Source organism: Dromaius novaehollandiae, chromosome 21, assembly GCF_036370855.1.
Source record: "Dromaius novaehollandiae isolate bDroNov1 chromosome 21, bDroNov1.hap1, whole genome shotgun sequence".
In the NCBI taxonomy this organism is placed as follows: Eukaryota; Metazoa; Chordata; class Aves; order Casuariiformes; family Dromaiidae; genus Dromaius; species Dromaius novaehollandiae.
In genome coordinates this window covers 8,487,241-8,500,296 of record NC_088118.1, presented here as the reverse complement: position 1 = coordinate 8,500,296, position 13,056 = coordinate 8,487,241, and the positions used below count along the sequence as shown (strand labels likewise).

General features: G+C 63.6%; 2 protein-coding genes across 2 annotated transcripts; both read left to right on the top strand.

Moving 5' to 3' along the window:
- The first annotated feature begins 232 nt into the window (after positions 1-232).
- On the top strand, positions 233-4,781 carry DDX25 (DEAD-box helicase 25). The gene is made up of 12 exons (XM_064524360.1): positions 233-329; positions 404-449; positions 1,227-1,280; positions 1,382-1,517; positions 1,600-1,692; positions 1,769-1,871; positions 1,986-2,100; positions 2,191-2,368; positions 3,116-3,353; positions 3,479-3,641; positions 3,852-4,040; positions 4,240-4,781. The coding sequence occupies exons 1-12, from the start codon at positions 246-248 to the stop codon at positions 4,299-4,301; spliced, it is 1,461 nt and encodes a 486-aa protein (XP_064380430.1). The 5' UTR covers positions 233-245; the 3' UTR covers positions 4,302-4,781.
- Positions 4,782-5,499: 718 nt separating this feature from the next.
- VSIG10L2 (V-set and immunoglobulin domain containing 10 like 2) lies at positions 5,500-9,809 on the top strand. The gene is made up of 3 exons (XM_064524071.1): positions 5,500-5,595; positions 5,821-6,241; positions 9,431-9,809. Exons 1-3 carry the CDS (start codon positions 5,500-5,502, stop codon positions 9,778-9,780), a joined length of 867 nt encoding a protein of 288 aa, XP_064380141.1. The 3' UTR covers positions 9,781-9,809.
- The last annotated feature ends 3,247 nt before the right edge of the window (positions 9,810-13,056 follow it).

Genomic DNA, 13,056 nt, shown 5'->3' with positions numbered 1-13,056 from the left:
ACGCAGAGCCAGGCCGCGCCCGCAGCGAGACCACGCCCCCAGGGAGACCACGCCCCCAGCGAGGCCGCGCGCTCAGCGCCAGGCCACGCCCCCAATGAAGCCGCCCTCCCTTTAGGCCACGCCCCTCTAGGCCACGCCCCCGCACCGCCTCCAGGGGCGGTCGCCCCTCCCGCCCGCGCGGCAGCAGCGCAGGCTCGTGCCGGGGGAGGGGGGAGGGGGGAGGAGGAGGGGGCGGGGCGCCCCTCATGCATATTCATGAGCGCGCGGCGGCCCCGGTAACGGCCGTCATGGGCTCGGCGGAGGGGGACGTCGAGGCGCTGGCGCAGCGGGTGAGGGGCCCCCCCAGTCCCCGGGCCCCCCCCCGGCCCCGACCCCCCCCGGTAACGGTCTCTCGCCTCCGCAGCTCGCCGGGCTCCGCGGCCGCCGCGACTTCTCCAGGCGCCGCCGCGGTAAGGGCCCGGCCCGGCCTCCGTGGGGGCCTGCGGGGCCCCGTGCCCCTGCCCCACGGTGGGCCTGGCCCCCTGCCCCATGGCGGCTTGACCCCCCTGCCCCACGGTGGGCCCCGTGAGCCCCGTGCCCCTGCCCCACGGTGGGCCTGGCCCCCTGCCCCATGGCGGCTTGACCCCCCTGCCCCACGGTGGGCCCCATCCCCCTGCCCCGTGGTGACCTGCCCCCCTGCCCCACGGTGGGCCCCATCCCCCTGCCCCACAGCAGGCCCCGTGAGCCCTGTCCCCCTGCCCCATGGCAAGCCCCATAAGCCCTGCCCCATGGTGGGCCCGATGAGCCTTGCCCCCCCTGCCCCATGGTGGGCCCTGTCCCCCTGCCCCACGGCGTCCCATCCCCCTGCCCCACAGTGTCCCATCCCCCTGCCCCACAGCAGGCCCCGTGAGCCCTGTCCCCCTGCCCCATGGCGTCCCCTCCCCCTGCCCCATGGCGTCCCACCCCCCTACCCCATGATGGGCCCCATGAGCCCTGTCCCCCTGCCCCACGGTGGGCCCATCCCCCTGCCCCACAGTGAGCCCTGTTCCCCTGCCCCATAGTGTCCCATCCCCCTGCCCCACAGCAGGCCCCGTGAGCCCTGTCCCCCTGCCCCACGGTGGCCCTGTGAGCCCTGTCCCCTGCCCCACGGCGCCGGGCCCCATCCGGGCAATGGGGGGCACCGGCCCCCCCCAAGCGGCAGCTCCCGGCCATCGGGGTCAGCGCCAGCCTTTCCTTCCCCCCCCGAGAGCGAAGCTACGCCAGCGCCGAGGAGGAAGAGGAGGAGGCGGAAGAGGACCGAGGTGGGTCCTGCGGGTCCCCCCCCACCGCGCCCCAGAGCGGGGGGGCAACCGCGGGGGGGGGGGGGCCGGCAGACTCCCCCCTCCCCACCTCTCCCCTCCAGCGGACCCGGCCGAGAGCTCCCTGCTGAACAAGCTGCTGCGCACGTCGCTGGTGGAGCCCCGGCACCACGTGGAGGTCCTGCAGCGGGACCCCCGCTCGCCCCTCTTCTCCGCCAAGACCTTCGAGGAGCTGCGGCTGTGAGCGCGCCCCGCCCCCCCCATGCCCCCCCCCCCCCCGCTTCCCCGCTCCTTTTTATTAATCATTATTACTCACTTCCAGGAAAAAAGAGCTCTTACGCGGCGTCTACGACATGGGCTTCAACAGGCCTTCCAAAATTCAGGAGACGGCGCTGCCCATCATGCTGGCGCATCCGTGAGTAGCGGCGGCGGCACGGCCCCACGGCGAGGCCCCCCCCCGGCCCCCCCTGAGCCGCCCCGTCGCCTCGCAGGCCCCAAAACCTCATCGCGCAGAGCCAGTCGGGGACGGGCAAGACGGCGGCTTTCGTCCTGGCCATGCTGAGCAGGGTGGACGCCGCCGAGAGATACCCGCAGGTGCCGGGGGGGCCGGGGGGGGGGCGGTTCGCCCGCCCGAATCCCCGCGGCTGGGTTACGTCCGCGGTTGGCGGAGCCCCGAATCCGACGCCGCCGCTCGCTTTGCCGCCCCAGTGCCTCTGCCTGGCCCCCACCTTCGAGCTGGCCCTGCAGATCGGGCGCGTGGTGGAGAAGATGGGGCGGTTCTGCGTCGACGTCCGCGTCACCTACGCCATCCAGGGCAACAGGGGTGAGTCGCGCCGGCGGGCGCTGCTCGGCGCCCCTAAACGAAGGCCCTAACGAGCCGCGGCTCTTTCCGACCCGCCGCCGTCTCCCGCAGTGGCTCCCGGCACCAGGCTGCAGGAGCAGATCGTCATCGGGACGCCCGGCACGGTGCTGGACTGGTGCTTCAAGCGCCACGTGCTCGACCCGAAGAACATCAGAGTGTTCGTGCTGGACGAGGCCGACGTCATGATCGACAAGCAGGGCTTCTCCAGCCAGAGCATTCGCATCCAGAGGTGAGCGGTCGGCCAGCGAGCTAATCCAGCACCGTTTTGAGCCAATAACTGCTTTAAAGATTAAATCCCAAGTTAAAAAACGCGATGCGGACCGCAATCCGAGCGGGGACACTCAAACGCGGTGTTTCTGGATGACCTTAACTGTGTCGGGTGGTGGGAGAAAGCGAGAAAAGCCGATTTTCACACAAGAGAGTGTCAAACTAAGGAGCCAAAGAGGCTGTTTCTGCCTCCTCTGTTACGAGATGTTTGTGATCCGAGCTCGGCCCAGAGCTCTTCGCCGCCCCGTAACAGGGATGTATTTTATTTGCCGTTACCCGGAGCAGATCTCGAACTGCCCTGGATAAAGAGCCGCTTCCAAAAGCCTCTTGTGCAGCCGCTTTCACAGGTTGCCGACGGCTTCAGGTTGCCACTGAAAGCGATTGTGGGCCACGGAGGTTTTTACGGAGTGAGTTTAAGGGTTTAAGATGTAGCTAAGGATCGGGAGTACCGGGACTCGGTGCCCGGAGCGCGCGAGGGCTTTATGAGAGCGGTCTCCTGCAGATCCCAGGGAAAAAACCAAGTCTCCGCTGGGTTTTTTTGCCCCCTCTCACAGATGTTCTCTCCAAATAACGCTATAAATGCGGAATTTGCCCCCAAAAAGCCACTTATTTAAGACGAGCCTCTTCCAGCTAGCTGCTATCTCCGGCTGGCGAGAGCCCCGCGCGCCCGGGGCCGCCGGGCGGCTCACGGGGCCTTTCGCCGCTGCAGGGTCCTGCCCAAGGGCTGCCAGATGCTGCTCTTCTCGGCCACCTTCAAGACGTCGGTGTGGACGTTCGCGACGCAGCTCATCCGCGCCCCCATTGTCATCAAGCTGCGCCAGGAGGAGCTGGCCCTCAGCGCCGTGCGGCAGTACTACCTGGTGTGCGAGGACCGCGTGGCCAAGTACCGGGCCCTGTGCAACATCTACGGCAGCATCACCATCGGCCAGGCCATCATCTTCTGCCAGGTGAGGTGCCGCCGCGTGTCCGGCGCGGACGTGGCTTCCCGACGGTCCCCCTCGGCTCTCCCCTCCGTTTCGGCTTTCGGCACCGCTTTTCTGGGGCGGGAAATGCTAATTCGCCGGCTGTGCAGACGCGGAAGATGGCGGAATGGCTGTCGCTGGAGATGACGGAGGACGGGCACCAGGTGGCCATGCTGACGGCCGAGCTGACGGTGGAGCAGCGGGCCGACGTGATCCAGAGGTTTCGCGACGGCAAGGAGAAGGTCCTCATCACCACCAACGTCTGCGCCAGAGGTAACGGGCCGAAACCGCCCGCGTTTGGCCACGGCAATCTGTGGGCAACGTGGCCACGGGCTGCTCTTCTCCTCCTTGAGTTGCCGTCACATGTCAACGCAACGTGCCGCAGGGCCGAGGGGGGTTGCTTTAGCTCAGCGCCGCGCTCCGGGCCGGGTGACGCTTCTCCAGGTGACGCTTCTCTGGGTGACGCTTCTCTTTCTTTTCCAGGGATCGACGTGAAACAGGTGACGGTGGTGGTGAACTTCAACCTCCCGGTCACCCTGAAGCAGCAGCCCGATTTCGAGACCTACCTGCACCGCATCGGGCGCACGGGCCGCTTCGGCAAGAAGGGCATCGCCTTCAACATGGTCGAAAGCTGCAGCTTGTACCTCGTGCGCATGATCGAGGAGCATTTCCGTGAGTGTCCGGCGTGCCGGCGGCGGGAATCGCCGACAAATTAATCCATGAACGTCGCGAAACTCCGAGCGGGTTTCTCGGGGCCTCTGTCCCGCGTTCGTCGGTCGCCGGCTCCCTCCGCCGCCGGCTCGCACGCTCGGTGCCGGGCTCCGTTTTGCCCCGGTGATGTCAAGCGCTTGGAAACGATTCCTTCCCGCAGAGACGGAGATCAAGAGGCTGGACCCGGAGGACATGGACGAGCTCGAGAAGATCGACGCCTGACGAGCGGGGCCCTCGCTTCCCCGCTGCCGGTTTGGGGTTGAAAAGGGAGATTTAAGGTGAAGTTTTGCAGTTGTTTTTCCCAAGTTTGTTATTGTGCTGTTTTAGAAGGGGGGGAAAAAACCCTCAGACGCAGAAACTCTGGTTGTTTTCCGTGTTTTCGGAGGCTCCGAGAGCCGCCGCTTTGCCTGGCTTGATGCATCGCTCGGGACCGCGCAGGGCCCCAAAATGGGGCCGCTCATCCCCAAAATCTAGGCCCACGCAGAGCCGATACAAATGAGTATTTTCCCCGAGAAACCCGCCGCGGCCGGAAAACATCAGCGCCCGAAAAGCGGGAGAGAGGAGTGAGGTAGGAGGAAGCATCGCATCCCGCTAGATGGCAGCAGGAATTTGGGATGCAGCCGCCATCCCGAATCCCCACGGCGTCCCGGCGCCTCTCGTCGAGCCAAAATCATCGGTAATAAACCGCAGTTAATTCCCGAGGCTTCGGCGCCATCGCGTTTATCGTTTATTTTCCCCCCCTGCGGGTGGTTTTAGGAGGTCGCCAGCATCGATCCCACCTCGCCCGATCCGATTCCCTCCCGACCCCGAGCCGCGCAGGCGGAAAACGGGGCCGGCGGCAGCTCTTTTTGGCCCCTGCTGTTATTTCGGTGCCCGGTGCAAACACTTAAAATCCTTTTTTTTTTTTTCCCCTCCCCGTTATTTTGCAGCCGGATCAGCGCCCGGAGCCGGTTTGCAAGCGCTCGTTGCGGCTGGCGTAGCCGGATAACGGCGCCAGGCGGGATGGGGCCGGGGGCTGCAAAAAAATGGGCAAAATGACGGGTTTTGGGGCAAAACGTCGGGGTTTTGGGCAAACCGCCCGTTGCAAGGAGCCTCTCCCCGCTCCGACCGCTGCGGCGCGGCGCCGCATGAATGTTGCATGGGCGCCGGGGATGAAATATCAAACCCGGCGGCGGCGGAGAAATGCAGCCGCCCCGCCGGGGGCTTCGGGGTTGCGTCGCGCCACTCCTGCGACGAGCGCGCCCGTCCTCAGCCCGCTTGCCGGCTGGCTGGGGGGGGGGGGGGGGGGCGAGCGGCCTCGGGTTTCGGCGGGGGTGAGCGGAGAGGGGGGATGAATAATTGAAGGTGGCTCGGGGCCGGGTAACCGGAGCCGGCCCGGGGGGCCGCGGCGAGGAGGAGCGCGGCGGGGGGACATGGCACCATGGAGCGGGGCCGGGTGCCGCCGCGCTGCGGGGGCCCCTGGATCCTCTGGCTGCTCCCGGCGCTGGCGGGCGGTGAGCCGGGGCGGGGGACGGCGGTGGGGGGGGGGGGATGTCCCATGGGTGCAGCCCCCCGCACCCCAAAAGACCCCCTTCCTCAATGGGGTGGGGGGTGCTGAGCCCTGCCCAACTCGTCGCACCCCAGGTTGTCACCGCACGCAAAGGGGGAAACCGAGGCACGGCGGGGGCGGTTCCCCAGGGAGGGGGGTCCCATGGGTGCAGCCCCCCCTGAACCCCTTCCCCGTGGGGGGGGGGGTGCTGAGGCCTGCGCAGCTCGGCACCCCCCCCCCCCGGCTCACCCCCCTGCCGCAGCGCAGGCCGGGGAGCCGGCGGCGGGGCCCTCGGAGGAGCGGACGGTGACGGGCGTGCGGGGCCGGGCGGTGGAGCTGGGCTGCGGGCCGGCGGCGGCGGGGGCGGCCGCCGTCTTCTGGAGCTTCGCGGGGCCTCCGGGGACGCCGGGGCCCTGGCCGCGGGCGGTGGCGGCGGCGGCGGCGGGGGGGCGGGCGGCGCTGGCCCCCGGCGTCGCCGCTGCCCTGGGCCCCGCCAGCGTGCGCAACGGCAGCCTGCGCCTGGGCCGCCTGCGCCCCGCCGCCCAGGGCCGCTTCCTCTGCCAGGCGCTGCTGCTGCGCCCCGAGCCGGGCCCCCCGCGCGCCGCCTCCGCCGCCGTCCGCCTCCGCGTCCTCGGTGAGCCCCCGCGGCAGCCCGCTCGCCCGCGTTGCAGCCCGCTAGCCAAAATTGCCATCCCGCTAGCCCATATTGCCATCCCGCTAGCCCATATTGCAGCCCGTTAGCCAAAATTGCCATCCCGCTAGCCCGCAGAGCATCCCGCTAGCCCATATTGCATCCTGCTAGCCCATATTGCATCCCGCTAGCCAATACTGCCATCCTGCTAGCCAATATTGCCATCCCGCTAGCCAATATTGCCATCCCGCTAGCCCATATTGCCATCCCGCTAGCCAAAATTGCCATCCCGCTAGCCCATATTGCAGCCCGTTAGCCAAAATTGCCATCCCGCTAGCCCGCAGAGCATCCCGCTAGCCCATATTGCATCCCGCTAGCCAATACTGCCATCCCGCTAGCCAATACTGCCATCCCGCTAGCCAATATTGCCATCCCGCTAGCCCATATTGCAGCCCGTTAGCCCATATTGCCATCCCGCTAGCCAAAATTGCCATCCCACTAGCCCATATTGCAGCCCGTTAGCCAAAATTGCCATCCCGCTAGCCAAAATTGCCATCCCGCTAGCCCATATTGCAGCCCACTAGCCAAAACTGCCATCCCAGTAACCCATACTGTGTCCCAGTAGCCCATGTTGCAGCCCACTAGCCCATATTGCAGCCCACTAGCCAAAATTGCCATCCCGCTAGCCCATATTGCAGCCCGCTAGCCAATATTGCCATCCCGCTAGCCCATATTGCAGCCCACTAGCCAAAACTGCCATCCCAGTAACCCATACTGTGTCCCAGTAGCCCATGTCGCAGCCCACTAGCCCACGAAGCAGCCCACTAGCCCACGAAGCAGCCCACTAGCCCATATTGCAGCCCACTAGCCCACAGAGCATCCCGCTAGCCCATATTGCATCCTGCTAGCCAAAATTGCCACCCCAGTAACCCATACTGTGTCCCAGTAGCCCATATTGCATCCTACTAGCCCATACTGCATCCCACTAGCCCACAGAGCATCCCACTAGCCAATATTGCATCCCGCTAGCCCATATTGCAGCCCACTCGCCCATGTTCCATCCTGCTAGCCCATATTGCAGCCCACTAGCCCATATTGCAGCCCACTAGCCAAAACTGCCATCCCAGTAACCCATACTGTGTCCCAGTAGCCCATGTTGCAGCCCGCTAGCCCATATTGCCAGCCCACTAGCCCACGTAGTGTCCCAGTAGCCCATATTGCGTCCTGCTAGTCCATATTGGATCCTGCTAGTCCATGTTCCTTCCCACTAGCCCATATTGCAGCCCACTAGTCCATATTGCCATCCCGCTAGCCCATATTGCGTCCTGCTAGCCCATACTGCATCCCACTAGCCAAAATTGCCGTCCCGCTAGCCCATACTGCATCCCACTAGCCAAAATTGCCATCCCACTAGCCCATGTTGCATCCCACTAGCCAAAATTGCCATCCCACTAGCCCGCCCAGTGCCCCGCTAGCCCATATTGCATCCTGCTTGGGGTGGGAAAGGGGGAATTGGGGGTGGGAAAGGAGGGACGTGGGGTGGGAAAAAGAGAATGGGGTGGAGAAAAGGGATTTGGGGTGGGCAAGGAGGGATTTGGGATGTGGAAAAAGAGGGATGGGGTAGGAAAGAAGGGATTTGGACTTGGGAAAAGATGAGGATGGGAAAGGAGGGATTTGGAGTTGGAAAAAGAGGGATGAGGGTGGGAAAATGAGGGATTGGGAGTGGGAGAGGAGGGATGTGGTATTGGAAAAAGAGGGATTGGGAGAAGAGGGAGAATGGAGGTGAGAAAATAGGGATTTTGGGTGGGAAAGGAGGAATTGAGGTGGGAAACGGAGGGAATGGGGGTGGGGAAAAAGGATTTGGGGTGTGGAAAAGGAGGAATGGGGTAGGAAAGAAGGGGTTTGGAATTAGGAAAAGAAGGATGAGGGTGGGAAAGGAGGAATTGGGGTTGGGAAAAGAGGGATTGGGGTGCAAAAGGAGGAATGTAGTGTTGGAAAAAGAGGGACTTGGGGGAGAAGAGAGAATAGAGATGGGAAAAGAGGGATTTGGGGTGGGAAAAAGAGAGAATGGGGTGGGAAAAAGGGATTTGAGGTGGGCCAGGAGGAATTGGGGTGTGGAAAAAGAGGAATAGGATAGGAAAGAAGGGATTTGGAGTTGGGAAAAGAGGGACTGGGGTGGGCAAGGGGGGATTTGGAGCTGGGAAAAGAGGGATGAGGGTGGGAAAATGAGGGATTGGGGGTGGGAGAGGAGGGATGTGGTATTGGAAAAAGAGGGATTTGGGGAAAGAGGGAGAATGAAGGTCAGAAAAGAGGGATTTGGGGTGGGAAAGGAGGGAGGGTGGGAAAAAGAGGGAATGGGGGTAGGCAAAAGAATTTGGGGTGGGCAAGAAGGGATGTGGGGTGTGGAAAAAGAGGGATGGGGTAGGAAAGAAGGGATTTGGACTTGGGAAAAGAGGGATTGGGGTTGGGAAAAGAGGGATTGGGGTGGAAAAAGAGGGATGTGGTATTGGAAAAAGAGGGATTTGGGGGAAAAGGGGGAGAATGGAGAGGGAAAAGGGATATGGGGTGTGGAAGGAGGGATGCGGGGTGGGAAGGGAGGGATTGGGAAAGGAGGAATTTGGGGTGGGCAAAGAGGGATTGGGGGTAGGAAAAGAGGGACTGGGATGGGAAAGGAGAGAATGGAGGTGGGAAAGAAGGGATGTGGTATTGGGAAAAGAGGGATTTGGGGGAAAAGGGGAAGAATGGAGGTGGGAAAGGAGGGATTGGGGTGGGAAAGGAGGGATGTGGTATTGGGAAAAGAGGGAGAATAGAGATGGAAAAGGAGGTATTGGGGTGGGAAAAGGGATTTGGGGAGAATGGAGATGGGAAAAGAGGGACGTGGGGTGGGAAAGGAGGGATGTGGTATTGGAAAAAGAAGGATTGGGGGGGAAGGGGGGAGAATGGAGGTGGGAGAGAGAGATGTGGCCTGTGGAAGAAGGGATGCGGGGTGGGAAAGGAGGGATGTGGTATTGGAAAAAGAAGGATTGGGGGAAAAGGGGGAGAGCGGAGGTGGGAAAAGAGGGGTTGGGAGTGGGAAAGGGGGATGCAGGGCGCGTAAGGAGGGACTGGGGGTGGGAAAGGCGGGATTTGAGCCGGGAAAGGCGGGCGGCGGGCCGTGCCGCGGGGGCCGACGGCGGCGGCGGGGCCCTGCAGTGCCCGTGTCGAAGCCGGCGGTGCGGCCGGCGACGGCGGCGGTGGCTGAGGGGGCGGCGGCGGCACTGCGCTGCGCCGTGCGCGAGGGCTCGGCCCCGCTGCGCTTCTCCTGGCGCCGCGGCCGCGATGGTGACGGCGACGACGACGGTGACGGCGACCTCGACGGCGCAACGTGGCACGGCCCGGCGCTGCGGCTGGCGCCCGCCGCCCGCAGCCACGCGGGCTGGTACTCGTGCACGGCGCGCAACGAGGTCAGCAGCCGCCGCAGCGCCCCAGCCTACCTCGACGTGGCCTGTGAGTGTCCCCCGGCGCCGTTTTGGGGCCGTTCGGCAGTTCTGGCTGCTTTTTGAGGGTGACGGGGCGCCGCTGTCGCCGCAGACGGCCCCGACGCGCCGGTGATCACGGCGGGCGGCGGCGGCGGGGGGCGGCGGGCGGTGGCGGCTGCCGAGGGGGCGGCGCTGGTGCTGCGGTGCCGGGCGGCGTCGTGGCCCCGCTGCCGTTACGCCTGGCTGCGCGACGGCGGCCGCCTGCAGCGCGGAGCCACCCTGGCGCTGCCCCGCCTGGCGCCCGCCCACGCCGGCACCTACGCCTGCCTCGCCCGCAACCCCCGCACCCGCGCCCGCGCCCGCGCCGTCCTGCGCCTCGCCGTGCGCCGTGAGTACCGCCTGCCTGCCTGCATCCCTGCCTGCATCCCGCCTGCATCCCTGCCTGCATCCCGGCTCCCTTCCTGCCTGCATCCCGCCTGCATCCCGCCCTGCATCTTGCCTGCATCCCTGCCTGCATCCCGCCCCAGCCCGCCTCCCAGTTGGGTCCCCAGCTCCGTTCCCAGCTCAGCTCCCACTTTGGCTCCTGGCTCCATCCCCAGCTCCACTCCCTCCTTGGTTCCCAGCTCCGTTCCCACCTCTGCTCCCAGCTCCCTTCCCAGCTCCAGTCACAGCTGGGTTCTCAGCTTGCTTCCCAGCGTCATTCCCAGTTGGGTTCCCAGTTTGCTTCCCAGCGTCATTCCCAGTTGCGTTCCAGCTCCCTTCCCAGTTGGGTTCCCAGTTTGCTTCTCAGCTCCAGTCCCAGTTTGGTTGCAGCTCCCTTCCCAGCTCCAGTCCCACTTGGGGTCCCAGTTTGCTTCCCAGCTCCAGGTCCCGTTTGGTTACAGCTCCCTTCCCAGTTGGGTTCCCAGTTTGCTTCCCAGTTCCATTTCCAGTTTGGTTCCAGCTTCGTTCCCAGCTCCAGGCCCAGTTGGGTTCCCAGTTTGCTTCTCAGGCCTAGCCCCAGTTTGGTTACAGCTCCCTTCCCAGCTCCATTCTGTTTGCTTCCTGGCTCCATTCCCAGCTCTGTTCCCAGTTGGGTTCCCAGTTCCATTTCCAGTTTGGTTCCAGCTTCATTCCCAGCTCCAGGCCCAGTTGGGTTCCCAGTTTGCTTCCCAGCTCAGTTCCCAGGTTTCCCAGCTCCATAGAGACCTACGGTCGTGGCCGCACAAGCCACCAGAGCGGGAGCGCTAAGCCCAGAGCTAGGGTGCTTCGAGCCCCTGCCACACGTGACATCGACACCCCAGTGCAGCCAAGGAGCTGCGTGGGTTCTGCACCTGAGCAGCCCTCAGTAGGTTTCAGAGTGAACAGGCCAAAGGCTCCCCCTCACTCAGCACTCCCAGGCCAGATGGCACCTGGCAGGCACCTCAAGCATCCCCATCAAGCTGGGGGGGGCTGTGGGGGTCCTCACGCCCTGCTCCCCCCGTGCGTGGGGGCTGATGGGGCCCCTCCCTCGCAGCCCGGCCGCCCACCGCCTCCTACGCAGCCCCGGCAGTGGCAGCCGTAGGGGGGATGTTGCTGGCCGCCACCGCTGCGCTGCTGGCCGCCCGCTACATCGCCCGCAACCGGGACAACCACCCCCGTGAGTGGCACCTGGGGGCGGGGGGGCGTCCGTCCGCGGGGCCCCCGCTGCAACGCTGCCTCCTTATCCGTCTGTCTGTCCATCCGCAGGGCTGCACGAGCTGCTCTTCCGGACGTAAGTGCCCACGCCGCTCCGCGCCGCTCGCCCGGGCGCAGCCCCGCTGCCCCAGCTGAGCGCCCGCCGCCGCGCAGGGCCGGCCCCGCCGCGCCGAGGGACACCGGGGCCCCTGTCGCCGAGGAGCCGCCGCCGACCGTGGCCGCCGCCGTGCCACCGTGAGCCGGGCCGGCCTGGGCCGCTCGGGAAAGCTTTGGGCCTCCGTTTCGCCTCCAGCAGCGGTATCGGATGCAGGATGGGGCCCGTTTTGATGCTTAGCTTAGTCAAGGCGATGTAAAAATCATTCCTGAAACTCCAATAAACATCTCCTTTCTTCCCCCGGCCTTCGGGGCGGTTTGCTCTCGCATTTGGTTCAAGGGAGGCATTTAATTATCAACCCCCCCAAAAGACCCTGCAAAAACTGCAATTTCCCAAGGAATAGGACAACGTCTAAGTGTATTTTTCTATTCGAGCTGCTTTCAGCAGCCCAGGGGCGTTTTTGGAGGAGGATTCGAGAGGGTGGGCTTTTTTCCTCCTTTTTTTTTAGGAAGAAACTTGCACGTTTGTGCAAGGGTAAAGGGAAAAGAGCAGGTTTATGCGGGAGAGATCAGTAAGGCCGGAGCAGCGGGGCTTTCCGACCTCTCTGGGTAGGTGGCAGTCAAAGCCTGCGGATGTGGTGATCCGAGGAGCGCGAGCCAGAGAAAGGTTTAGCTTTGTGTACCTACAGCTGGGAGAACACGCAACCCCTAAAGAAAAAAAGATAAATAACAGTAAGAAAAGCAAAACATGTATTTTTATAATTAAAATACAATTAGAAGGGGGGGAAAAACCCACACACACTTAAAACAGTGTCGCTCCATGTAAATAAAGCAGCCCACGCAGAGAAGCTGCCAACGCAGCAGATGACAACAGTTTGTCCTCGCCCAGAAATCCCCAAATTTGACGCCGTCTCAGCAGTCGAGGCCTCTGGCCGCAACGTCCCGCATCAAATCGCCTCCTGCCAGCCCGGCTCTCACCCCGTGGAGCCGGTGCCAGTGTCAACTCTCGCGTAGCAAACTGCACCGACCTAATAAATCCTCATTAAGGGCTCTTTTTATAAAATATATATTATATATTACCTTCATGCCGTATATACGACACCGCTTTGCTGTTCATCGCGACCGCCCAGAGGCTTTTTGGGACGTACGAGGTGGTTTTCTCAGCGGGTCCCGGCGCACCTGCAGCGCTGCATCGCCCCGAGGGCCAGGCCGGCTTCGCTTCCGCCCTTCCCCAACCGGCCAGAGCTAGGAGAAAAAAATATATATACATTTTATATAATCTGTATATACATACACACTTGTTCCATTAAAAGGAGGCTGCACATGCGTTGCCTCGGGGCAGCTGTAATTGCAATTTATGCGCCTCATTTCTGGGGTCAGGTGCTCTGATTTTTGGACCGAGCACTTTACAAGCCCCAGTTTATTTACTCTGATTAAATTTTAGGGGGGAAACAGAGGGGGGAAAAAAAGGCGGTTAATAGTGCAACACCTGCATCATGCTGCGTGGGCCGCTCGGCACAGGGGGACGGCGAGGAGATGAGTGGTTTTAGGCCAACTCGCTGCTCCAGCTCAGCAACTGGCACCGGAGAGGCCGCTCCGAGCGGTGCCCAA

What these genes read in the sequence shown, in the direction of transcription:
- DDX25 (XM_064524360.1), top strand. Translation starts at nt 246, where the DNA reads ATGCATATTCATGAGCGCGCGGCGGCCCCGGTAACGGCCGTCATGGGC. An exon ending in CACCAACGTCTGCGCCAGAG is followed by an intron (nt 3,642 to 3,851) that starts GTAACGGGCCGA and finishes TTTCTTTTCCAG; the next exon opens with GGATCGACGTGAAACAGGTG. An exon ending in CATGATCGAGGAGCATTTCC is followed by an intron (nt 4,041 to 4,239) that starts GTGAGTGTCCGG and finishes TCCTTCCCGCAG; the next exon opens with AGACGGAGATCAAGAGGCTG.
- VSIG10L2 (XM_064524071.1), top strand. Translation starts at nt 5,500, where the DNA reads ATGGAGCGGGGCCGGGTGCCGCCGCGCTGCGGGGGCCCCTGGATCCTC. An exon ending in AGCCGGGGCGGGGGACGGCG is followed by an intron (nt 5,596 to 5,820) that starts GTGGGGGGGGGG and finishes GGGGGTGCTGAG; the next exon opens with GCCTGCGCAGCTCGGCACCC. An exon ending in CGTCCGCCTCCGCGTCCTCG is followed by an intron (nt 6,242 to 9,430) that starts GTGAGCCCCCGC and finishes GGGGCCCTGCAG; the next exon opens with TGCCCGTGTCGAAGCCGGCG.